Source organism: Erinaceus europaeus, chromosome 13 (assembly GCF_950295315.1).
Source record: "Erinaceus europaeus chromosome 13, mEriEur2.1, whole genome shotgun sequence".
NCBI classification, from domain to species: Eukaryota; Metazoa; Chordata; class Mammalia; order Eulipotyphla; family Erinaceidae; genus Erinaceus; species Erinaceus europaeus.
In genome coordinates, this window is record NC_080174.1 from 48601235 (window position 1) to 48627944 (window position 26710).

The following is a 26710-nucleotide window of genomic DNA, read 5'->3' on the forward strand; positions in this document are numbered from 1 at the left end:
GTTTCAGGTTCTACTTGTGTTTTCTTTTTTTTCTGAATTTTTAAATTTTTTTCCCCTTTTTATTTCTTTATTTCCTTTTGTTGCCCTCGTTGTTTCATTGTTGTAGTTATTATTGATGTTGGATAGGACAGAGAGAAATGGAGAGAGGAGGGGAAGACAGAGAGCGGGAGAGAAAGACAGACACCTGCAGACCTGCTTCACCACCTGTGAAGTGACTCCCCTGCAGGTGGGGAGCCAGGGGCTCGAACCGGGATCCTTCTACCGGTCCTTGTGCTTTGCGCCACATGCGCTTAACCCCTGCGCTACCGCCCGACTCCCAAATGGTGTTTTCTTTTCTGATCTTGTTTTTCAACTTCTGCCTGAGAGTGAGATCAGCCCATATTCATCTGTTTCTGACTTGTTTCACTCAACATGATTTTTTCAAGGTCCATCCAAGTTCGGCTGAAAACGGTGAAGTCACCATTTTTTACAGCTGAGTAGTATTCCATTGTGTATATATACCACAACTTGTTCAGCCACTCATCTGTTGTTGGACACCTGGGTTGCTTCCAGGTTTTGGCTATTACAAATTGTGCTTCCAAGAACATATGTGTACACAGATCTTTTTGGATGGATGTGTTGGGTTCCTTAGGATATATCCCCAGGAGAGGAATTGCAAGGTCATAGGGTAGGTCCATTTCTAGCCTTCTGACAGTTCTCCAGACTGTTCTCCACAGAGGTTGGACCAATTGACATTCCCACCAGCAGTGTAGGAAGGTTCCTTTGACCCCACAGCCTCTCCAGCATTTGCTGCTGTTACCTTTTCTGATGTATGACATTCTCACAGGAGTCAAGTGGTATCTCATTGTTGTCTTTATTTGCATTTCTCTGACAATCAGAGACTTGGAGCATTTTTTCATGTGTTTCTCGGCCTTTTGGATCTCTTCTGTGGTGAATATTCTGTCCAAGTCCTCCCCCCATTTTTGGATGGGGTTATTTTTTGTCTTGTTGTTGAGTCTGGCAAGCTCTTTATATATGTTGGTTATTAAACTCTTATCTGATGTATGACATGTAAAGATCTTCTCCCATTCTGTGAGGGGTCTCTTGGTTTGGGTAGTGGTTTCTTTTGCTGTGAAGAAGCTTTTTAATTTGATGTAGTCCCATAGGTTTATACTTGTCTTAGTCTTCCTTGTAATTGGATTCGTTTCATTGAAAATGTCTTTAAAATTTATGCGGAAAAAAGTTCTGCCAATATTTTCCTCTAAGTATCTGATAGTTTGTGGTCTAACATCCAAGTCCTTGATCCACTTGAAATTTACTTTTGTATTTGGTGAAATACAGTGATTCAGTTTCATTCTTCTGCATGTTTCAACCCATTGTTTCCAACACCATTTGTTGAAGAGACTCTGCTTTCCCCATGTAATAGTCTGGGCCCCTTTGTCAAAGATTAGATGTCCACAGGTGTGGGGCCGAAAATCTCTTTTGTATACTTATTATGCTGTCTCCCCAGCCTGTCTTCTGTTGTTTCTTTAACAGAATTGCCCAGCCTTTAGATTTTCTGTTATCTTTATAATTCAAATGCATTTCCCGAGTGAGAAATACAAGTGCCCAAGGGGTGATAGAGAGGGAGAGAGACACCTTCAGCCCTGCTTCACCACTCATGAAGCTTCCCCCCTGCAGGTGGGGACTGAGCTCTTGAACCTGGGTCCTTGCACACTGTAATGTGTGCGCTCAACCAGGTATGCCACCACTCAGTTGCATAATTTTCAATTTTTAAGCTTCCAATAACAACCAGCTAAAAGTTGCTCTATGCAATAAGGTGGTTGGTTCTTATGGGGAGAGCCACTCACCCAGCCCTACTATAGAGACATTTTTGCAAAGCCTGGAGACAACTTTGGTTGTCACAAGTGACAGGGGGAGGAAGTTGGGTGTCTTTTTTTAAATATTTATTTATTTCCCCTTTTTGTTGCCCTTGTTGTTTTTTTGTTGTAGTTATTATTGATGTCATTGTTGTTGGATAGGACAGAGAGAAATGGAGAGAGGAGGGGAAGACAGAGGGGGAGAGAAAGATAGACACCTGCAGACCTGCTTCACCGCCTGTGAAGCAACTCTCCCGCAGGTGGGGAGCCGGGGGCTCGAACCAGGATTCTTATGCTGGTCCTTGCACTTTGCTCCACGTGCGCTAAACCGGCTGCGCTACCGCCGAACTCCCGTTGTTTTTTTAAATTTTTAAAAAGATTTTATTTATTAATGAGAAAGGAGGAGAAAGAAAGAACCAGACATCACTCTGGCACATGTGCTGCCGGGGATCGAACTGGGGACCTCATGCTTGAGAGTCCAAAGCTTTACCACTGCGCCACCTCCCGGACAACAGCTTGTTTTTTTTTATATATATATATTTATTTATTTATTCCCTTTTGTTGCCTTTGTTGTTTTATTGTTGTAGTTATTATTGTTGTTATTGATGTCGTCGTTGTTGGATAGGACAGAGAAATGGAGAGAGGAGGGGAAGACAGAGAAGGGAGAGAAAGATAGACACCTGCAGACCTGCTTCACTGCTTGTGAAGCGACCTCCTACAGGTGGCGAGCCTGGGAGAGGGCTCAAACCCAGAAGCTTTGCGCCACCTGTGCTTAATCTGCTACTGCACTCGCAGTTTTTTTTAGAGCACTGCTCAGCTTTTGGTTTGTGGTGGTGTAGATTGTACCTGTGGGGGGAAGGGCGTCTAATGAATTGAGGCCAAAGGTGTAGCAATGTTCTCTAAGTGCATAGGACTGTCCCCCCACAGTAAAAAATTATCCTGTCTTTTATGTCAGTAGCTTCCAGGGTGAGAAACTCTGCTCTGGGATAAGGAGACATTCAGTTTCCTTCCATCTAAAGGCACTTCTTAGTCCTCCTGGGTAGCCTGCACCAGGCAGGTAGATTTTTGGAATAAGAAAGCTAGCTTCTGCCACCGTTTTGAATTTGGTTATGAACTGTGACTCTGACCAAGTCACAGAAGTTTGAATTTACTTGCAAAATGGGGAAAACCTCTCCTTCACAGCTATTGTGAGGACTAATCGAGAAAACTTAAACAATGTAGGTAAAACCATTGCATAATCCTTGGGCTGCAGTAGGCCCAGGACAGCTTTTCTTTGTCAGTTTATATCTCCCTCTTCCAACTCTAGTTCAGGTCCCGTCCTTACAGGAGCCGAGTGGCCTTGCACAAGTCACTTTCCCGCCCCCACAGGCCTTGGTAGACTGTAAAACGTGAAGTTGGCCTGTCTTCCCCAAGCACTTTCTCAACTAAGAAGGAGACTGCAAAGTTTACAGGTAAATGGTACAGTCCCAGAGCAGCTTCCCCTCCTCGTCGCAGCCTTTGGTACAGGCCCAGGGGGCCCTCGGCCGCGGCTCAGGGCAGTCCTAGCCCCCTCCCGAGTTCCGGGCTGTCCCCGCGCAAGCTGATTGGCTAGAGTGGTGCCCGGGCTGCGCGGCCATAGGTGAGCCCTGGAGGGGTGGAGCCAAGCACGCTGGGGCTCCACCCACCCCCAGAGTCCGACGCCGAGCGGATCCTCTGGCTGGAGGTTGGACGGACAGACTGACTGGAGGGTCGGGAGGCGAGCAAGATGGCGCAGACTCAGGGCACCCGGAGGAAAGTCTGTTACTACTACGATGGTGAGCGCCGTCCTCGCGGCGGAGGCGGGGCCGGAGCGGGGTGCGCGGGGGAGGCCGGGCGTTACGGGAGGCTGCGAGGGAGGGAGGGAGGTCGAGGCCGAGGGGAGATCTGGGCTGGAGCGGGAGGCCGAGGGACGTCGAGGCCTCGGGAGGCGGGTCGGGGGCTTCCTGAAGGAGTGTGTGCGTGTGTGGGGGCGCCGGGCGGATTCTGAAGTCTGATGAGGAAAGTTGAGTGGGAGTCCTAGACGGAGGCCGGGGTGGGGGGAGCCGAATGTGATGGAGAAGGTCGCGAGCATCTTTTCCTGCAGAGAACACCGAGGTGTTGCTCCGTCCCGCGCCGCCCCACCTCTTTGGTGAGAGTTCTGGAGGAGTCACCAGCCTCCCCTCCCCCGGCTCTGAGCTGGGCCTGCAGTTTCTGCTGGGAAAGGGAGTGGGGAGTGGGCTTGGAAGGAGAAGGCTGTACCCAGTTACAGCAGACTTCTTCATTTAGCCAAAGAAAACAGCTTACCCGGCTCCAAGAGGTGTTTAGGTGCTGGGGCCTTGGGGATCATCAAGCCACTTCTGAACTTCGGTTCTGCCTGGAGGGGAAGATGGTGACAGAGAACATTGCTCTGTAGCGCCCTGCTGAGAGTTCTGGGAGTGCTTAGAAGAGGCACCAAGTAGCCTCAAGAGTCAGGATCCGAGGTGACATCTCAGCCAAGTCCTGAGGAATAACTGGAGAGTTGCAGCCAGGTGCAGGGAAGGCAACTTCCACTGCAACCTTAGAGAGCACAGAATCTTTGCAGTATGGCTGAGGAGTATTTGAGAGCAGGATGTAGAAGTTAAGGAGTGTAGAAGTAGGGTGAGGGGAAGGTTGCAAGTGATGAGATAGAGAAATGAGGAAGATCATGGAAAGCTGGAATCCTCTCTTAGAGAAGTTGGACTTTGTCCTGAGGGCAGTTGTGAATCATTGAGTTTTCATGTAGATGAGTGATACTAGATTATACCTTTTTGGGACAGACATTTAATGTAGAAGTAAGGAAAAAGACAAGAACCTCAAGTTTCCCATCAGGGCAATTTGATGTTGAGTGTTTGGAGGAGGCCATCTCAGCTGATGATCTTTTGTTGTAGCTGTTGCTGATACAGAACTCAGGGCTTCATGCTTGTGAAGCATGTGCTGTAGCACTGACCTGCATCCCCAGAATGTCTTTGTTTTTCTTGAATTTATCTCCTGAGAGAAGGCAAGAGAGGGAAAGGGAGAAACTGGAGCACCTGCTCTGGCACATAGGGTACCAGGGATTGAACCTAAGGCCTCATGCATGCAAGACATACACTGTACTGCAGAGTTACCTCTCAGCTCCTGGATTTCAAGAAAACATTTATTTACTTATTAATGAGAGGAAGAAAGAGAGCCAGAATATCACTTTGGCATAGACCATGCCAAGGATCAAACTTAAGATCCTTAAGATCAAAACTTAAGATCCTTAAGATCCCATGCCTGAAAGCCCAGCGCTTTATCTATTGTGCCATTTCCTGCCTTGCTTTTATTTTTTGTCAGAGTCCCACTTAACTCTGGCTTAAGGTGGTGTGAGGGCTTGGTTGTACCTAGGACTTAAGCACCTGTGGCCTGAAAGTCTCCCTAGCCATACAAGATTTTTATTTTTCCCCTCTGGCTACCAGAGTTGTCACTGGAGTTTGGCACCTACAGGATTCCACCCCTCCTAGTAGCTTTTCTTTCTTTAGATATTGGCAGACAGGCCAAGACTGATTAAAAAGACAGCAGTACTGCAGCTTCTTCGTTTAATGTGGTGGGGGCTGGGCTTGAATCTAGGTTGAGTTCATGGCAGAGCCATGCCTTATCCAAGTGAGATATTTTGCCAGCCTTACTGTGTTATTTTTATTTATTTATTTATTTTTATCAACAAAAGAGAAGTGGGGAGGGAGAAAGAGAACCAGAGCTTCTTTCTGGTACATGCAATCCCAGGGGTTGAACTTGGGATCTCATGTTCCCAACTCTTTATTCACTAAGCCACCTCCTGGACTGCTGACTGTTGCTTATTTATTTATTGGATAGAGACAGAGAGAAAGTGAGAGGAGAAAGGGAGAGGGGCCAGGTGATAGCACACCTGGTTAAGCACTCACATTATAGTGCACAAGGACCCTGGTTCAAGCCCCTGGTCCCTACCTTCAGGGGGAAAGGTTCACAAGTGGTGAAGCAGGGTTGCAGGTATCTCTCTGTCTCTTCCCCCACTTTATCTTCCCCTCCCCTCTCAATTTCTCTGTCTCTAGCCAATAATAAATAAAATAAAAAGGTTTCAAAAAATTAAAAAAAGAGAGAGAAAGGGAGATAGAGATAGATAACTGCAGCTTTGCTTCACTGCTTAGAGAGCTCCCCTCCTGCAGGTCGAGACTGGGAGCTTAAACCTCAGTCCTTACATATGGTAAAGTGTGGCCACTACCCAGCCCCATTTTGAATGTTTTGTTATAATTTAAAAAGAATTTTTTTTTTTTAGAATTTATTTATTTATTAATGAGAAAGGTAGGAAGAGAAAGAACCAGACATCACTCTGGTACATATGCTGCTGGGGATTGAACTCGGGACCTCATGCTTGAGAATCCAATGATTTACCACTGCACCACCTCCCGGACCACAATGTTTTGTTATTTTTTTTTTAAACTAATTAATTAATTAATTTCCTTTTATTGCCCATGTTGTTTTATTGTTGTAGTTATTATTGTTCTTGATGTCATCGTTGTTGGATAGGACAGAGAGAAATGGAGAGAGGAGGGGAAGATAGAGAGGGGGAGAGAAAGACACCTGCAGACCTGATTTATTGTCTGTGAAGCGACTCCCCTGCAGTTAGGGAGCTGGGGGCTTGAACCGGGATCCTTACTCCAGTCCTTGTACTTTGCACCATGTGCGTTTAACCCCTGCACTACCACCCGACTCCCTGTTTTGTTATTTTTAAAAATATTTTTATTTAATATTATTATTTTAATAATTTAAATAATATAATATATTTAATATTAGAAATTGGGAGGGTGAGGAAGGTAGATAGGGAGAGAGACAGACACCTGCAGCTCTACTTCACCACTTGTGAAGCTTTCCCCCTGCAGGTGGGACCAGGGGCTTGAACCTGGGTCCTTGTGCACTGTATAGTGTGTGTTTAACCAGGTGTGCCACTACCTGGCCCTTATTTTGTTATTTTTAAAATGAACGATAAATACAGTACTCCTGAGTCCTGGCTTATGGTGGTGCTGGGAATTGGACCTGAGAACTTGGAGACTCATCCATGAGTTTCTTTTTCGGGGTGGGGTGTGAGATTGATTTACTTCATCATGTGTGAGTCTTTTGCATAACCTTCATGCTGCTTTTTCCAGCCTGGGATACTGTTTTTGCTTTGTTTTTAAGGTGATGCTAGAAGGAATCTAGAGGTTTTTTTTTTGTTTTTGTTTTTGTTTTAACACATGCATGATAACAGTGAGCAGCCTACTTAGGCCATTGTGTGTGTGTGTATTAAATCTCTTATTTTTATTTATTTACTTTTAGACTTTATTTTATTTGATAAAACAGAGGAATCGAGAGACGGGAGACAGACATTTGTAGCACTGCTTCCACTTGTGAAGCTGTCCCCCTGCAGGGGAGGCCAGGGTGGTAAACCTGGGTCTGTGTGTGTTGTAAGTATTGTATTTATTTATTTATTTACTTTATTATTTTTTAAAATTTATTTCTTTATTGGGGAATTAATGTTTTACATTCAACAGTAAATACAATAGTTTGTACATGCATAACATTCCCCAGTTAAATATTGTATTTATTAATGAGAGAGGAAATTATGGAGAAAGGAAACCAGACATCATCCTGATACAGTCGCTGCTAGGGAGTGAACTCATGACCACATATGTGAGAGTTCAGTGCTTTATCCACTAAGTCACCTCCCAATGGCTTTTTTCTGTTTTTAGAGGCAGTGCAAAGGGGCCTGGTGGTGGCCCACTTGGTTAAGTGCTCGTGTTACTGTGCGTGAGGAACCAGGTTCAAGGCCCTGCCCCCCACCTGCAGGGGGAAAGCTTTGTGAATGGTGAAGCAGTGTTGCAGGTGTCTCTGTCTCTCTCCCTATCTCCCCTTTTTCCTCTTGATTTCTGGCTATTTCTATCCAATAAATAAAAATAATTTTTAAAAAAAGCATAAAAAAAAAGACAGTGCAAAGCATTACTCCTTCATCTGTGAAACTCCACCCATTCTCACCCTTGTTGCTTCCACATAGTGCTGGGGGTCAAATGTAGGGCCTCGTACCTGGAAGATATGAGTTCTATCTACCACTGAGGTAAAAAAAAAAAAAAAAAAAAAACAGACAAACTTCATAGACGGTTGAGTGATGGTGTGGTCTCTCCTTACTGTCTCTCTCTTCCTCTTCTCTTAGTCTCTACCCCCAATAAGTATTGGGCTGGGGTGGTGAGGGATAACCTTCAGCGGTTTGTTCCTAGTGCCTCAAACAAAAACAACAGGAAATTAAAAGTAGAGGGAAGGGGACCGGACAGTGCACACCCGGTTGAACGCACACATTACCATGCACAAGGACCGACATCCAAGCTCCCAGACCCTACCTACAGAGAAGCTCTATGAGCGGTAAAACAGGTCTGCAGGTATCTTTCTCCCTTTTTCCTCTCAGTCTCTCTATCCTGTCAAAGGAAAAAAAAAAAGTAGAGGGGAGGACAGGTGACTCAGCAGTAGAGCATGTGGCTCACATGCATTTCTGAGGATGGTAGAATGATACTTTGTTCTCTAGTGCTTCTCTCAGTGAAAATAGAAAGTTAGACTGAGGAGGTCTCAGTGCATATGAGACTCTGGGTTTGGTCTTGGGTATTACACCAAAGAAAATTTTTTATTGGGAGTCAGGCAGTAGCACAGAGGGTTAATTGCAGGTGGCGCAAAGCGCAAGGACCAGCAGAAGGATCCCTGTTGAAGCCCCCAGCTCCCTACCTGCAGGGGAGTCGCTTCACAGGCGGTGAAGCAGGTCTGCAGGTGTCTATCTTTCTCTCCCCCTCTCTGTCTTCCTCTCCCCTCTCCATTTCTCTCTGTCCTACCCAACAACAACATCAATAACAACAACAATAACTACAACAACAATGAAAAACAACATGGACAACAAAAGGGAAAATAAATATAAAAAATTGAAAAAAAAGAAAAATATTTATTATGTTTATTTATTGGATAGAGACAGCCAGAAAGGGAAGAGGGAAGGAGGTGATAGAGGCGGGCAGAGGGTAGATGGCATAATGGTTATACAAACAGACTCTCAAGCCTGAGGCTCCAAAATTCCAGGTTCATTTCCCTGTACTACCATAAGCCAGAACTGAACAGTGTTCTCATTAAAAGAAGATAGAGAAAGAGAGAGAGAGAGAGAGAGAGAGAGAGAGAAGGAGAGAAGGAAGGAGAGAGGCCAGGGATAGATAGCATAGTAATTATTTATACAAAGAAACTCATGCCTGAGGCTCCAAAGTTCCAGGTTCAATCCCCCACACCACCATGAAACAGAGTTGAGCAATGCTCTGGTAAAACACTGATTTATTACTACTTAAAAAACTTTCCCCCTGCAGGTGGGGACTGGAGGCCTGAACCCGGCTCCTTGTACACTTTTTTGAAAGTTCTTATTTTTTTAATTATCTGTATTTGTTTATTGGATAGAGACAGCCAGAAATTGAGAGGGAAGGGGGAGATAGAGAGGGAGAGAGACACCTGCAGCCCTGCCTCACCACTTGTGAAACTTTTCCCTTGCAGGTGGGGACCCAGGGCTCGAACCCGGTCCTTGCGCATTGTAACATGTGCAACCAGGTGTGCTATTTAATTAATTAATTAAATTTTTTTTTTTACCAGAATATTGCTCAGTTCTGGTTATGGACTGAGCAAGAGCTGAGCAGTGCTCTGGTAAAAAATAAATAAATAATAATAAATTAAATAAATATATAAATAATAAATCCTTTGTATTCAGATATAACTTTTTTTTTTTTTAAACCAGAGCACTGTTCAGCTCTGCCTTATGGGGGGGGGTGTTGAACCTGAGACTTTGGAGCCTCAGGCATGAGAGTCTGTTTGCATAACCATTATGCTATCTACCCTCCACCAACGGCTTTTTTTTTTTTTAAGAGAAAGTTGAAAAGGTCAGTGAAGTAGCCCTCTTGGATAGTGTGGAATGCTTTACAAGTGGTAAAACATTGGTGTTGTCTCTCTCCCTATCTCCCCATCTCTCTTGATTTCTGATTGTCTCTATCCAATAAAGATAATTTAAAAAATCTGGGTTCAAGCACCTGGCCCCCACCTATAGGGGGAAAGCGGAAAGCTTCACAAATGGTGAAGTAGGACTGCAGCTATCTCTGTCTTCCCCTCTATCTCCCTTTCTTAGTTTTTCTCTGTCTCTGTGTAATAAATAAAATAAGTCTATAAAAATTTAAAGAAACAGTTACATTGTACTGCCCAGGTTTGAGCTTGGCCCCCATGGCATCACCAAAAGCTTCGGTGCTAGGTGTTGGTTCTCTGTCTCTGTCTCTCTGTCTTGTCATTTCTGAGAGAGAGAGAAAAGAATGCTTCTACGCCCCTTCCTTTTTAGATTTTACATAAGGTATCTTCTTTCTTAGTTCCCCAAATCTAAGTCTTGGCTAAGTCTAGACTTAATAGGCAAGGGAATTGCTAGGGTTCCCATTTAAGTCTGGGACAAAGATAAGCAGGAATTCAGCAACAAGGGTAATGGCACAATGGATAAAGTGTTGGACTCTCAAGTTGGAATCCCTGCATTGCATATGCCAGAGAAATGTCCTGATTCTCTTCCCTTGTACCCCCACAATAAGTAAAGTTGGAAGAAGAGGGGGAGGAGCTGGGTGATGGTGCACAGGGTCAAGCGCACACATTAACCATACACAAGGACCTGGGTGGGCTCAGCCCCCGCGCCCCACTTGTTGGGGGAAGCCTCACAAGAGGTGAAGTAGGGCTGCAGGTGTCTGTTTCTTTTTTTTTTTTTAATTTTTATTTATTTATTACTGGATAGAAACAGAAATTGAGAGGAAAGGGAAGACAGGGAGAAAGACAAGACAGACACCTGCAGCCCTGCTTCACTACTCTGAACCTTTCCCTGTGCAGGTGGGGACCGGGGGCTTGAACCTGGGTCCTTGTGCACTGTAATGTGCATGCTCCACCAGTTGTGCCACCACTTGTGTCGTCTCTTCTCCTTTCTGTCTCCCCTTCTCCTCTCAATTTTGCTGTGTCTCTATCCAATAATAATTAAATTAATAGATAGAAGAATGACCACCAGGACTAGTGGATTCATAATTCAGGCATTGAACCTGAGTGATAACCAGGTAAAAAGAAAAAAAAAAGAGGCTGGAATCCTGTTGTAGAGCATAGTCATACATGGGGCTGGATCTGAATGTCTGAGGGTCCCTGTCTACTTTTCTCCGTCTGCATCTCAGAATCTCTATAGTAGACACAATTTCTTGTTCCCTCAGGTACCACCGTGAGCCAGAGCTGAGAAGTGCTCTGGTGAGGGGAGTTGCTGTATCAATATGGATCCATCAATTATAACAAAAACTTTTTTTCTGGTTTTTTTTTTTTAGATTTTATTTATTTATTTATTAATGAGAAAGATAAGAGAGAGAAAGAACCAGACATCACTCTGGTACATGTGCTGCCAGGGGATTGAACTCAGGAACTCAGGTCAATGCTTTATCCACTGTGCCACCTCCCCAACCACCTCTGTTAAGTTTTTATGTCTTTTTTGTTGTTTACCAGAGCACTGCTCAGCTCTGGTTTATGGTGGTGTGGGGAACTGAACCTGGGACTTGGAGCCTTAGGCATGAGAGTCTCTTTGCATAACCATTATGCTATCTACCCCTGCCCAGTTTTTATGCCTTTTAAAAATTAACTTATTGGGGGCCAGGTGGTGGTGTACTACCTGGTTAAGCACACACATTACAGTGCACAAGGACCCAGGTTTGAGTCCCCAGTCCCCACCTGCAGAGGGAAAGCTTTGTAAGCTTTCTGTCTCTCTCTATCTCTATAGCCTCCATCACTCGATTTCTGACTTTCTCTATCCAATAAATAAACATAATAAAAATTAAAGACAAAAAAGAAATAAATCTTTTAAAAAATTAACTTATTGATTGGGCGGGGGAGATAACATAAGGATTATGCAAACAAACTCATGCCTGAGGCTCCTAAGTCCCAGGTTCAATCCCCTGCACCACCATAAGCCAGAGCTGAGCAGTGCACTGGTGTTTCTCTGTCTCTCTCAAAAATAAAATAAATAAAATATTTTTAATAATTAACTTATTGATTAATGAGAGAGGAGGAAAGGCGACATCATTTTGGTACATAGGCTGCCAGGGATTGAACTCGAAACTCTGTTTGAGAATTCAGTACATTTTCCACCAGAGCATTTTTTTTTTTTTTGCCTCCAGGATTATCACTGGGGCTTGGTCAAGCCTGCACTATGAATCCACTGTTCCTGGAGGCCATTTTTTCCCCATTTTTGTTGCCCTTGTTATTGCTATTGGACAGGACAGGAAGAAATCAGAGGAGGGGGAGAGAAAGATAGACACCTGCAGGCCTGCTTCACAGCTTTTTAAGCAACTCTCCCTTTAGGTGGGGAGCCGGGGGCCTCAAACCAGGATCCTTACACTGGTCCTTGTGCTTCACACCATGTGAACTTAACCTATTGCGCTACCACACAGCCCCTCAGAAAAAAATTTTTAATGATCTTTATTTATTGGGTAGAGACTGCCAGAAATCGAGAGGGAAGGGGGGAATAGAGAGAGGAAGAGAGACACCTGCAGCACTGCTTTACCACTCGTGAAGCTTCCCCCTGTAGGTGGGGACTGGGGACTCGAACCCGGGTCCTTGTGCATTGTGACATGTGCATTCAATCAGGTGCGCCACCACCGGCCCCCAATTTTTAAATTGTATTTATTTATTTATTTATTTATTGGATAGAGAGTCAGAAATTGAAAAGGTAGGGGAGATAGGGAGACACCTGCAGCACTGTTTCACCACTTGCAAAGCTTTCCCCTTGCAGGTGAGGGTGGGGGTTTGAACTAGATGCACCACCACACCAGCCCCCCAGAGCACTTGTTATCTCTAGCTGAGGGCAGTGCTGGCACCTCGGGCATGGGAGTCTCTTTGCATGACCATTATGCTATCTCCCCATCCCAGCGAATACTTGTGATTTTACTAACATAAAGTAATGTGAGAAGCGGGGTGTGGGTATCTGAGACTTTATTGTGCTCCCTCTCTCTATATTTTCTATAAATCTGAAATTGTATTAAGGAATTATTTATTTCCTTTTGTTGTCCTTTTTATTGTAGTAATTGTTGTTATTGATGTCATCGTTGTTGGATAGGATAGAGAGAAATGGAGAGAGGAGGAGAGAGAGAGAGACACTTGCAGACCTCCTTCACCGCCTGTGAATGGACTCCCCTGCAGGTGGGGAGCTGGAGGCTCGAACCAGGATCCTTACACTGGTTCTTACCCACTGTGCTTCCAGTCAACTCCCATATTAAGGAATTTTTCCCCCTTCCTGAGCATTGCTCAGCTCTGGTTTATGGGATTGGGAAATTGAATCTGAGACTTTGGAGCCTCAGGCATGGGGAGTCTCTTCTCTTTGCATAACCATTATGCTGTCTGTTGCAGGCAGTGGGGTAGAGCATAGGACCTGGGTTCAAGTTCTTAATCCACCTGTGAGGCTGGGTGGGGTGCTTCACTAATAGTGAAGCAGCATTGCAAGTCCCTCTCTTTCTCTCTCCCTTTCTTAGGCATAAACTCTCTCTCTCACCCTCTATCAAAAAAGAAAGAAATGGCTACTAGGAACAGTGGCATCTTGCAGGCATGGAGTCACAGAGATGATCTTAGTGGCAAAAAATAAAAGGAGGGAGCTGGGCATGTGCTTTAGTAGTAGAGCATATATCTCACATGTGAGGCCCTGAACTTGATCCCATGTATCATATTTAAAAAAAAGAAGTGTTGGGGGCCGGATGGTAGAGCAGCAGGTTAAGCACACATGGCACAAAGCAAAGGGACCAGAAGGATCCCACTTCGAGCCCCCAGCTCCCCACCTGCAGGGGGGTTGCTTCGCAAGCGGTGAAGCAGGTCTGCAGGTGTCTTTCTTTCCCCTCTCTGTCTTCCCCTCCTCTCTCAATTTCTCTCTGCCCTATCCAACAATGACAGCAACAACAGTAAACAAGTGTAACAGAAGGGAAAAAAAAAATAGCCTCCAGGAGCAGTGGATTCCTAGTGCAGGCACTGAACCCCAGTAGTAACCTTGGAGGCAAAAACAAAACAAAACAAAAAAACACCAGGAGGTAGTACAGTGGAAAGCACTGGACTCAAAAGCCTGAGGTCCTGAGTTCAATCTGTGGCATTGCATGTGGCAGAGTGATAACTCTGGTTCTCTCTCCTCTTTATAAGTGAACCTTTCTGAAAGAGTATTCTAAATATCCAGCTGTTAGTATTCTAAATATCCAGCTGTTTAGGAATTTTTCATTATCCCAATACACATCTATTACTCTGGTTTATAGTGGTGTGGGGGATTGAACCCTGAAACTTTGGAGCCTCAGGGATGAGTCTCTTTGCTAAACCACTATGCTCTACCCCCACCCTTCAAAGAGACTTGAAGTATGGCTTGGATGCTGTTATATTTGGAACCTGTTCAAGGGACCACCAAGCCACAATGCATGAGTGTTTTTTTTTTTTTCTCCTTCTGGTAGTAAAAAATCTTTTCTTTTTTTAAGATTCTATTTATTTATTATTGAGAAAGATAGTACATGTGCTGCTGGGGATTGAACTCAGGACCTCATGCTTGAGAGTCCAATGCTTTATCCATTGTGCCACCTCCCTGAGCATGTTATATATCTGTTATTTGATGAATTTCTGCTTTTAATTACATTTTTTAAAATTCTCTTTATTTATTGGTTAGAGACAGCCAGAAATTTGGGCATGGGGGATGAGAAAGAGAGACACCTGCAGCTCTGCTTCACCACTTGTTAAGTTTTCCCTCTACAGGTGGGGATGGGGAACTTGAACCTAGGTCCTTGCATGCTGTAATATGTGCGCTTAAACAGGTGTGTCGCCACTCAGCCCCGTTTTTAATTTTTTTTTTAAAGCAGGGAAATTGTTTTTCATTTTATTTATTAATGAGAAGCATAGGAGGAGAGAAGGAGAACTAGATATAACTCTGGTACATGTGCTACCAGGCATTGAACTTAGGACCTCAAGCTTGAGAGTCTGATGCTTTATTCACTGCGCCACCTCCCGGACCACTACTCAGATCACTTCTCAGCTCTGGCTATTGGTGCTGGGTATCAGACCCAAAAGCTCTCTTACACAGCTCCTGTGAACTACTGCTTCACCATTCTCCAGTCCTCTTGATTATTTCCTTCCTTCCTCCCTCCCTCCCTTCTGTCCTTCCTTCCTCCGTCCCTCCCTCCCTTCCTTCCTTCCTGTTTTTAATTTATTTTTTATTACATTTATTTATTTACAGGATAGAAACCGTCTTAAATCAAGAGGGTGGTAGAGTGGGTGAGAGACAGAGACACCTGCAGCCCTGCTTCACCACCCACAAAGCTCTTCCCCTGTAGGTGGAGCATGTGTGACCAACCAGGTGCACCACTACCCACCCCCTTCCTTTCTGTTCTTAAAAATATTTTGGGGGTTGGGCAGTAGCTCAGTGGGTTAAGCTCATATAGTGCAAAGTGCAAGGACCCACATAAGGATCCCGGTTCAAGCCCCCAGCTCCCCACCTGCAGAGAGGCCGCTTCACGGGCAGTGAAGCAGGTCTGTGTGTGTCTTTCTCTCCCTCCTCTGTCTTCCCCTCCTCTCTCCATTTCTCTCTGTCCTAGCCAACAACAATGACCTCAATAACAACAACAATAATAATTACAACCTTTAAAATGATAAAACAGGGCGATAGTACAGCGAGTAACCTAAGCGCACGTGGCACAAAGCACAAGGACTGGCATAAGGATCCCGGTTCGAGCCCCCAGCTCTCCACCTACAGTGGAGTTGCTTCACAGGTGGTGAAGCAGGTCTGCAGGTGTCTGTCTTTCTCTCCCCCTCTCTGTCTTCCCCTCCTCTCTCCATTTCTCTCTGTCCTATCCAACAATGATGACAACAATAATAAGTACAACAAGGGGAACAAAAGGGAATAAATAAATAAATATTTTTAAAAAACGATAAAAAAACCAAGGGCAACAAAAGGGGAAAATGGCCTCCAGGAGCAGCACCGAGCCCCAACGATAAGCCTGGGAGAAAAAAAAAAAAAAAAAAAAAAAAATATATATATATATATATATATATATTTTTACTAGAGTACTACTCAGATCTTTAGTGCCTTAGGCTTGAAAATCTTTTGCATAACTATTATGCTCTGTAACTCTCATAACTTTTTAAAGATTTTATTTATTTATTTATTTATTATTATTATTTTTTTCTTTCCTCCAGGGTTATTGCTGGGCTCGGTGCCTGCACCATGAATCCACCGCTCCTGGAGGCCATTTTTCCCCCCTTTTGTTGCCCTTGTTGTAGCTTCGTTGTGGTTATTATTATTGCCCTTGTTGACGCAATTCGTTGTTGGTTAGGACAGAGAGAAATGGAGAGAGGAGGGGAAGACAGAGAAGGGGAGAGAAAGATAGACACCTGCAGACCTGCTTCACTGCCTGTGAAGCGACTCCCCTGCAGGTGGGGAGCCGGGGGCTCGAACCGGGATCCTTATGCCGGTCCCTGCGCTTTGCGCCACATGCGCTTAACCCACTGCGCCACCACCCGACCCCCAGGATTTTTATTTATTTATGAGAAAGATAGGAGAGAGAAAGAAGCAGACATCACTCTGGCATATTTGCTGCCGGGGATCGAACTCCGGACCTCGTGCTTGAAAGTCCAAAGCTTTATCACTGTACCACCTCCTGGACCACCATAACTGTTTTTTTAATTTATTTTATATTTATTTATTTTCCTTTTTTGTTGCCCTTGTTTTTTTATTATTGTTGTAGTTATTGTTATTATTGATGATATCATTGTTGGATAGGACAGAGAGAAATGGAGGGAGGAGAGAAAGACAGACACCTGCAGACCTGCCTTACCGCCTTATGAAGTGACTCCCCTCCAGGTGGGGAGCCAGGGGCTCGAACTGGGATCCTTACACCGTCCAAGTGCTTAGTGCCGCCTATACTTAACCCACTGCACTACTGCCTGACTCCCTATAACTATTTTTTAAGGAGAGATCTTTGGGTATACAGTTCATTCATTGAGGTTTGGAACAAGGAATTTTCTTGTCAGTTAGCCAGTGAATTAAATGTAACTGAAATAGGTACCTGGACAGCCCAGTGTAGATTTTAGCATAGTAATTCTTGTACTACTTTTTTTTTTGCCTCCAGGGTTATTCCTGGGGCTCAATGCCTGCACTATAGAATCCACTGCTCCTAGAGGCTATTTTTCCCATTTTGTTGCCCTTGTTGTGCTTGTTGTAGCTGTTATTGTTGTCGTAGCTGTTGTTGGGTAGGACAGAGAGAAATGGAGAGAGGAGGAGAAGATAGAGAGGAGGAGAGAAACACAGATACCTGGAGACCTGCTTCACCGCTTGGGAAGCGACCTTCTGCAGGTGGGCAGAGGGGGGCTCGAATAGGGGTCCATACGCCGGCCCTTGCACTTTGTGCCACGTGTGCTTAACCCGCTGTGCTACCGCCCGACTCCCATATCACTTTTTAAAAATTTATTTATTCCCTTTGTTGTCCTTGTTGTTTTTATTGTTGTAGTTATTATTGATGTCGTTGTTGTTGGATAGGACAGAGAGAAATGAAGAGAAGAGGGGAAGAGAGAGGGGGAGAGAAAGACTGACACCTGCAGACCTGCTTCACCACTTGTGAAGCGACTGTCCTGCAGGTGGGGAGCCGGGGGCTCGAACCGGGATTCTTATTACGGTCCTTGCTTTGTGCCACCTGTGCTTAACCCACTGTGCTACTGTCTGACTCCCTCTTGTATCACTTTTAGCTGTATGTGTCTTTCCCCCATGATTTTATCTTTGTTGTTTATCATTGTTGTTACTATTATTGTTGTCATTGTTGTTGTTACATAAGACAGAAGTCGAGAAAGCAGGGGAAGACAGAGAAAGGGAGAGAAGATAGACAACTGGAGACCTGCTACACTGCCTTTGAAGCGACTTCCCTGCAAGTGGGGAGCCGCAGGCTCGAACTGGGATCCTTTCACTTGTCATTGCGCTTCCCACCACCTGCATTTAACCCACTGCACTACCGCCCTACCCCCAGATTTCCTTTCTTTTTCTTTTATCTTTATTTATTTGTTATTGAATAGATACAGAGAAATTGAGAAGGGAGGGAGAGTTAGAGAAGAAAAGAGACAGACACCTGCAACCCTACTTCATCACTCATGAAGCTTTTCCCCTGCAGGTGGGGACCAAGGGCTTGAGCCCGAGTCCTTGCACAATGTAATGTGTAACCAGGTGTGCTGCCATTCCCCTCCCCCCCTGCTTTCTTTTTCTCTTTCTCCTCCTGTTAGAGGGTGAAATACAGGGAGAGAACTAGAAAGAAAAGGATCACTCCATTGCTTATACATTTCCCCTTTGAAGCTTTGAGAGTGGTAAAGCAGTGCTGCAGGTATCTTTTTTTTTTAATTATCTTTGGTATTATCTATATTTATTTATTTGATAGAGACAGCTAGAAATTGAGAGGGATGGGGAAGTGATAGAGAGAGAAATGCTTGCAACAGTGCTTCACCACTCAAAAGCTTTCCCCCTGTAAGTGAGGACTGGGGGCTTGAACCCGGATCCTTGTACATTGTAACATGTATGCTCAACCAGGCGTGCCAGCACCCAGCCCCTACTCTCTCCCTTTCTATCTTTCCCTACCCTCTCAATTTCTGGTTGTCTATGTCCTATAAGCTTCAGGTGTGGATATGGATTATTAAAATTCAACACCTGTTGGGCCAGGCAGTAGTGCACCGGGGTTGAGTCCACATGGCGCGAAGCGCACTGACCCGTGTAAGGATCCTGGTTGGAGCCCCTGGCTCCCCAACTGCATTGGAGTTGATTCACAGGCGGTGAAGCAGGTCTGCAGGTGTCTATCTTTCTCTTCCCCTCCTCTCTAGATTTCTCTCTGTCCTATCCAACAGCAATAACAACAAAGGCAACAAAAAGGGGAAAAAATAACCTCCAGGAGCAGTTCTTCTAGCGTTTGCCCTTCTTCCGTAGCCAGTTAACAGTGTCAGGTTGAGCCTGATGTAAAGTTTCGAGACCTCCTTTGAATCTGGAGAGGTGGCAGTCGTTGACTAGGTGGGTCATTGTCTGTAGCCGCAGGGGCAGTATATTCATTCCAGGAGCAGTATATTCATATCACAGCCCCAGTGATAACCCTGGAGGCAAAAAAAAAAAAAATCAACACTTGTATTTAAAACTCTACATTAAGTAGAACCTATGGTGAGTAGAGCCCACACTGGGGCCAGGAGATAGGTCACCCGGCAGAGCTGCCATGTTGCCATGCCCCAGAACCTGAGTTCAAACCCTCAGCCACCATGTGAGAGCACCATGTAAAGGGGAAGTTTTAAAAGGGGTGGAGTGGTGTTGTGCTGTCTGTCCTCTCTGTGTCTCTCTCTGCATCTCACCCTCTATCTGGAAGGGGAAAAGACAGAAGCCTTCTAGGAGTGGTGGAATCATGTAGGCAAGAAGCTTCAATGAAACTCTGGCAACAACAAAAGAGGTATTATATTCGCCAAGACATCTGAGTCTCAGTTCAATTCCTGAATCTTCAGCCATTGTAACGTACACCTTTGTCTTTAAGGAGCACCTTAAAAACAATCTATGGATATAGGTAACAAAACAGTTCAGATATAGACAAAATTAAGTACAATATACAAATCGCATGCAAGGAAAAGACCATTCACTCTCTTCAGGAATGTGTTTGTGGGATTGTAGTATGAGAGCCATCAAGAAAAGACATTCCAGGGAGTTGGGCGGTAGTGCAGCGGGTTAAGTGCACATGGCACAAAGCACAAGGACCGGCATAAGGATCCTGGTTTGAGTCCCTGGCTCCCCACCTGCAGGGGTGTCGCTTCACAGGCTATGAAGCAGGTCCGCAGGTGTCTGCCTTTCTCTCCCCCTCTGTCTTACCCTCCTCTCTCCATTTCTCTCTAGCCTATCCAACAACAACAATTCTTCTTCTTCTAGCGTTTGCCCTTCTTCCGTAGCCAGTCAACAGCGTCAGGTTGAGCCTGATGTAAAGTTTCGAGACCTCCTTTGAATCTGGAGAGGTGGCAGTCGTTGACTATGTGGGTCATAGTCTGTCTGGAGCCGCAGGGGCAGTTCGGGTCGTCTCTGGCTCCCCAGCGATGGAACATAGCGGCGCACCGGCCATGGCCTGTTCGATAGCGATTGAGGAGGGCCCAGTCATAACGTGCTAGGTCTAAGCCGGGTTGACGCTTGCAGGGGTCTGTGATGAGGTGTTTGTTCTTTACCTCAGCTGACTGCCAACTCTGTTTCCAAGAGACTGGAACAGAGAAGTTCAGTGTAGGCGTAGGAGACCAGATTGGGTGACGAGACGTCAAGCGTTGGGCAGGGTGGACGAAGATATCTGCGTATATTGGCAGGTCCGGTCGAGCGTAGACGTGGGAAATGAACAACAACAATAATAACTACAAACAAACAAACAAAAAACAAGGGCAACAAAAGGGAATAAATAAATAAAATAGATATTAAAAAAAAAAGAATTGGTCCAACCTCTGTGGAGAATTCTCAGAAGGCTAGAAATGGACCTACCCTATGATCCTGCAATTCCTCTCCTGTAGATATATCCTAAGGAACCCAACATATCCATCCAAAAAGATCTGTGTACACATATGTTCTTGGGAGCACAATTTGTAATAGCCAAAACCTGGAAGCAACCCAGGTGTCCAGCAACAGACAAATGGTGGAGCAAGTTGTGATATATGTACACAATGGAATACTACTCAGCTGTAAAAAATGGTGACTTCACTGTTTTCAGCCAATCTTGGATGGACCTTGAAAAAAATCATGTTTAGTGAAATAAGTCAGAAACAGAAGGATGAATATGGGATGATCTCACTCTCAGGCAGAAGTTGAAAAACAAGATCAGAAAAGAAAACACAAGTAGAACCTGAAATGGAATTGGCATATTGCACCCAAGTAAAAGACTCTGGGTTGGGTGGGTGCGGAGAATACAGGTCCATGAAGGATGATAAATGACATAGTGGGGGTTGTATTGTTATATGGGAAACTGGGGAATGTTATGCATGCACAAACTATTGTATTTACTGTTGAATGTAAAACATTAATTCCCCAATAAAGAAATAAATTTTAAAAATAAAAAATAAAAAAAAAAAGAAAAGGAAAGAAAAAGAGGGGTCAAGCAGTGACACACCTGGCTAAGCACTTACATTACAGTGTTCAAGGACCTGGATTCAAGCCCCAGGTCCCCACCTGTAGGAGGAAATCTTGAGTGGTGAAGCAAGGCTGCTGGTGTCTCTCTGTCTCTTTCCCTTTCTCTAGTAGTTTCATGATTAGCCAACAACTTGTTTGGCTTTATATGTTTTTTAAATTAATTAATTAATTTTTTAATTTAAGAAAAGATTAACAAAACCATAGGGTAGGAGGGGTACAACTCCACACAATTCCCACCACCCAATCTCCATATCCCACTCCCTCCCCTGATAGCTTTCCCATTCTCTATCCCTCTGGGACCATGGACCCAGGGTCATTGTGGGTTGCAGAAGGTAGGTCTGGCTTCTGTAATTGCTTCCCCGCTGAACATGGGCTGGCTTTATATGTTAACTCTTTTTCAGCCACCAAGTTGCAGATGCTACCATGATGCCAAACTCACTTCCCCGGGCAGATGACCCCACCAATGTGTCCTGGAGCTCTGCTTCCTCAGAGCCCTGCCCCACTAGGGAAAGAGAGAGACAGGCTGGGAGTGTGGATTGACCTGTCAATGCCCATATTAAAAAAAAAAAAAAAAAGGAAAAAACAAGTAGAACCTGAAATGGAATTGGCGTATTGCACCAAAATAAAAGACTCTGGGGTGGGTGGGTGGGGAGAATACAGGTCCATGAAGGATGACAGAGGACCTAGTGGGGGTTGTATTGTTATATGGGAAACTGGGGAATGTTACGCATGTACAAACTATTGTACTTACTGTTGAATGTAAAGCATTAATTCCCCAATAAAGAAATTTAAAAAAACGTGCAAAAAGACAAGACAAGACATTCCAGTAGAAGCATTTGAAGGAAAAAGAATACTTTGGTGTGGAGACAGATGAGTGCCAGGTTCAAGTATATTGATAATGTAGTTTGAGGCCAGGGGAGATAATGTAATGATTGTGCAAAAAACCTTCATGCCTGAGACTCCAGAGTCCTGGGTTCAATTCCCCAGAGCTATGCTCTGGTGGAAAATAAATAAATAAATAAATAAACAAATAAATGAATAAAAATGTCTGGGGCTAGCAAGATAACTAGCTAGTGTGTCTGATTCCTCATGTACATGGTCCAGGTCTGAGCCTAGGGCCCTGCAGTATAGGAGGAAACTGGTGCTGTGCTCTTTCCCTCTGTCTCTCTACTTTGTCTCTCTCTCTCTTTTTAAAAATATTTATTTATTTATTCCCTTTTGTTGCCCTTGTTGTTTTATTGTTGTAGTTATTATTGTTGTTGTCGTTGTTGGATAGGACAGAGAGAAATGGAGAGAGGAGGGGAAGACAGAGAAGGGGAGAGAAAGACACCTGCAGACCTGCTTCACCGCTTGTGAAGTGACTCCCCTGCAGGTAGGGGGCCAGGGCCTCGAACTGGGATCCTTATGCCAGTCCTTGCTCTTTGGGCCACCTGTGCTTAACCCGTTGTGCTACAGTACATCTCCCTACTTTGTCTCTTTCTATTTGAATATGTTTGCTTGGGCCTGCGTAGCCCCAGAAACAGCAAAATAAGCAAGATAGTGGGTTTAGAGCAGAGATTGGCAAATTTATGTGAAAAGGGCTTGAAACCCTGGTCCTTGTTTTTTTTTTCTTTTCTTTCTTTCAAGATTTTATTTATTTATTCATGAGAAATGATAGGAAAAAGAGAAAGAACCAGACCTCACTCTGGTACATGTGCTGCCAGGGATTGAAGTCAACACCTCATGCTTGAGAGTCCAGTGCTTTATCCACTGCTCCTTCCCAGACCTCCCTGGTCCTTGTTTTAACAGGTATGCCGCTGCTAGGCACTATTTTTGGCAATTACTTATTCAACTATGTTATCATATTGTGAAAAAAGCCATATATAAGCTAATGGGATAAAGTGATACCGGACTGGGGGCGGGGTAGCTAATGGGTGTGGCTGTGCTCCAGTAAAAACTCTTTTCTTCTCGTCTCTGGTTTATGGTGGTGCTGTGGAGTGATCTTGGGACCTTTGGTGCCTCAGGCATGAAAGACATTTTGCATAACCATTATGCAAATCTTCCCAGCCAGCCCCAGTAAAAAAAAAAAAATTTATAAAAACAAGCAGCTAGTTATGCTTGGCCCAGGGACCATGGTTTGCTTATTGGGGCATAGGAGAGATAGCGTGTTGAGGGCGGGGTGGTGAAGGGAGCATGATAGGCAGTAGAAGGTGAAGTTAGAAAAGTAGGTTAAGGGGGTTGGGCAGTAGTGCACTGGGTTAAGCACACATAGTGCAAAGCTCAGGGACTGGCTCAAGGTCCCTGGCTCCTCACCTGTGTGGCGGGGTGGAGGTAGAGGGTCATTTCAGAGGTGGTGAAGCAGGTCTGTAAGTGTCTATCCCCCCCTCCCCTCCTCTCAATTTCTCTCTGTCCTGTCCAGCAACAATGGAAAAAAGATGGCCGCCAGGAGCAATGGATTATGGTGCAGACACCGTAGAAGAAGGGGCTGGCGAAATAGCTCACTGTGTGGCTGGAGCTTGGTGTCTGCATGAAGAATCCACCATGTCCAGTGGTCATTTTCTCTCTCTCCCCTCTAAATAGAGACTGAATTGAGAGGGAAGGGGCATAGGGAGAGAAAAACAGAGAGATACCTGCAGCACTACTTCTCAGTGAAGCTTGCCTCCTACAGGTGGGGGTTACCTGGACCTTGAACCCTGCACCCTGCACATGGCCACATGTGTGCTGTAGTGGGTACCTCACTGCCTTGCACCCTAAGCCTGGATCTTACCATGTTAGAGGAAGCTTTGGCACTGGGTTCTCTCTCACCCCCCTTTTTTTAAAAATATTTATTTATTTATTGGATAGAGACAGAAAAGTGGAGAGGGGAGGGGAAGATAGAGAAGAGACAAGAGACACCTGCAGCCCTGCTTTACCACTCCTGAAGCTTTCCCCCCTGCAGGTGAGGACCAGGGCTTGAAGCTGTGTCCCTGTGCACCGTAATGTGAGTATTTAACTAGGTGAACCACCCTGGCCCTCTCTCTTACCTTTTTTTTTTTTTTTTTTTTTTTTTGTCTCCAGGGTTATCGTTGGGGCTTGGTGTCTGTACTACAAATCCATTGTTCTTCTGGCTATTTTTTTTTTTCTCCAATTTTTTGGATAGGACAGAGAGAAACTGAGAGGGGTGGGGAGAGAGAAAGGTAGACAGCTGCAGAACTGCTTAAAATTTGTGAAGTGACCTCGCTGCAGGTGGGAAATTAGGGACTTGAACTGGGATCCTTGCGTTTCTTACTATATGCGCTTAACCTAGTGTGCCACCACTCCCCCCCCCCCCCTTATTCTTTTTTTTTTTAACCAGAGCACTGCTCAGCTCTGGCTTATGGTGTTGTGGGGGATTGAACCTGGGACTTGGGAGCCTCAGGTATGAGAGTCTCTCTGCATGATCATTTTGCTATCTACCCCCACTCCCTCTTACTCTTTATCACTTTCTCTTGAAACAAAAGTCAGCCTAGAGCAAGCAGTGAAACTCCAAGATGACCAAAGCAAAAGAAATAAAAACAGAAGAAGAAAGTCCTTCAATGCCAGGCTGCTGAAGTTATCCTTTATCCTGTAGACAGCCATAAAAAATTTTTGGGGAGTTGGGCAGTAGCTCAGTGGGTTAAGCGCAGGTGGCACAAAGCACAAGGACGGGCATAAGGATCCCGGTTCGAGCCCCTGGCCCCCCACCTGCAGGGGAGTCCCTTCACAGGCAGTGAAGCAGGTCTGCAGGAGTCTATCTTTCTCTCCCCCCTGTCTTCCCCTCCTCTCTCCATTTCTCTGTCCTGTCTAAAAAAAAAAAAAAATTCTTTTTAAGCAGGGATGTGATGTTATCAAGGCCATGAATTTGGAAAATAACTGGCAGCAGTTGGGCAAATAATTTGAATGGAAGGCAGAGGGACCAGTTAGTTATTATAGATGAAGTAAAAGATGATAAAAGTCCCATTTTCTTATCTATGAAACCGTAATAACACTTGCTGTCCTAACTATTTTCCAGTGTTATTGTGTGAATCTAGTAAGAAAATGAGTGTGAATTAACATTATAAAGTGTTCACAGTGCGTGAACTGAGGCTCATGGTAATTCTAGTAATAATGGCTATTTTTTCTATTGTGGAAGTGAATTCCATGGAAATTTAGTGAGGCAAGTCACCTCATTTATTGCTGTTCCCCAGTAACTTTGGAATGAACCCCTCAAACTATTTGCCTGTGGGCTCTAGGGAAAGAAACTGTGTTTGAAAAAAAAAAAGAAAGAAAGAAACTGTGTTTGACTGGTATCTTTAAGTGTTTCCTATATTTGTTGTTATTTATTTTTAGAGTCATCCTTCCTCAAAGTAGGTGAAACTCTCAGACTCTAATGACCTAGAAAGAGAACTTGCCTAGGAGATTATCATAGAAATTCCTGGGTTCTCCTGGGAACCTGTGTCTGTGTTACTGAAACTGTCACTCTTTTTTCTCCAGGGGATGTTGGAAATTACTATTATGGACAAGGGCACCCAATGAAGCCTCACCGAATCCGCATGACTCACAATTTGCTACTTAATTATGGTCTCTACAGAAAAATGGAAATCTATGTGAGTTACTGGGAATTCCGCCCTCCCTAGCATCATGGTTCCCATATATCATTCATTATCTCATTTTTCTCAACTACTCATTTATCAGACATATGTTGAGTGGCTGTTATGTATCAGGCATGGCAACTAATAAGAGTTCACTCTAGTATTGGAGACTGATATATAAACAAATTGTACTACAGTGGGTAATGCATTAATTTAAAAATACTGAAGATGCAGAGGTAATGAATGTAGGAGGAAGGGAAACTTGGAATGTTTCCAAGAGATGATATCTGAGTAGGGTTTAAAAGATTGAGTAGAATTTAATTTGGAGTTGAGGAGGGACTGACATTCTTAGGCAAGGGAAAGGCATATACAAAAAGACTTGAAATGGCCTGGAGGTGGGACAGCACATAAAGTATTGGACCTTTAAGCATATAAGGTACTGAATTTGGGGGAGTCGGGCTGTAGCACAGCAGGTTAAGCGCAAGTGGCGCAAAGCACAAGGACCGGCATAAGGATCCCGGTTCGAGCCTGGCTCCCCATCTGCAGGGGAGTCGCTTCACAAACGGTGAAGCAGGTCTGCAGGTGTCTATCTTTCTCTTCTCCTCTCTGTCTTCCCCATCTCTCTCCATTTCTCTCTGTCCTGTCCAACAACTATGACAGCAGTAACAGCAATAATAATAACTACAACAACGATAACAAGGGCAACAAAAGGAAAAAAAATAACCTCCTTGAGCAGTGGATTTGTGGTGCAGGCACTGAGCCCCAGCAATAACCCTGGTGGCAAAAAGGAAGAAAGAAAGAAAGAAAGAAAGAAAGAAAGAAAGGAAGAAAGAAAGAAAGAAAGAAAGAAGAGAGAGAGAGAGAAGGAAGAAGGAAAATAGATGGCATAATGGTTATGTAAAGAACTCTCATGCTAAAGTTCCAAAGTCCCATGTTCAATCCCCCGCACCACCATAAGCCAGAGCTTGGTTGAGTGCACATGTTACAATGTGCAGGGACCCAAGTTCAAGCTCCTGATCCCCACGTGCAGGGGGCAAGCTTCATGAGTGGCGAAGCAATACTATAGGTGTCTCTCTCTTCCTCTCTGTCACCATCTTCCCTCTCAATTT

At 44.6% G+C, this 26710-nt stretch overlaps 1 protein-coding gene across 2 annotated transcripts in view; it reads left to right on the forward strand.

The window, feature by feature from the left end:
* The first annotated feature begins 3473 nt into the window (after window positions 1–3473).
* HDAC1 (histone deacetylase 1) overlaps window positions 3474–26710 on the forward strand; it is a 58969-nt gene continuing 35732 nt past the window's right edge. The window contains exons 1-2 of one of the 2 annotated variants that reach the window (XM_007523259.3): window positions 3474–3631; window positions 25504–25616. In XM_007523259.3, coding sequence (XP_007523321.1) covers window positions 3583–3631; window positions 25504–25616 — 162 coding nt within the window. In that variant the 5' untranslated portion in view covers window positions 3474–3582. The remainder of the gene's footprint in view (window positions 3632–25503; window positions 25617–26710) is intronic. The other variant, XM_016188214.2, reaches the window with a different exon arrangement.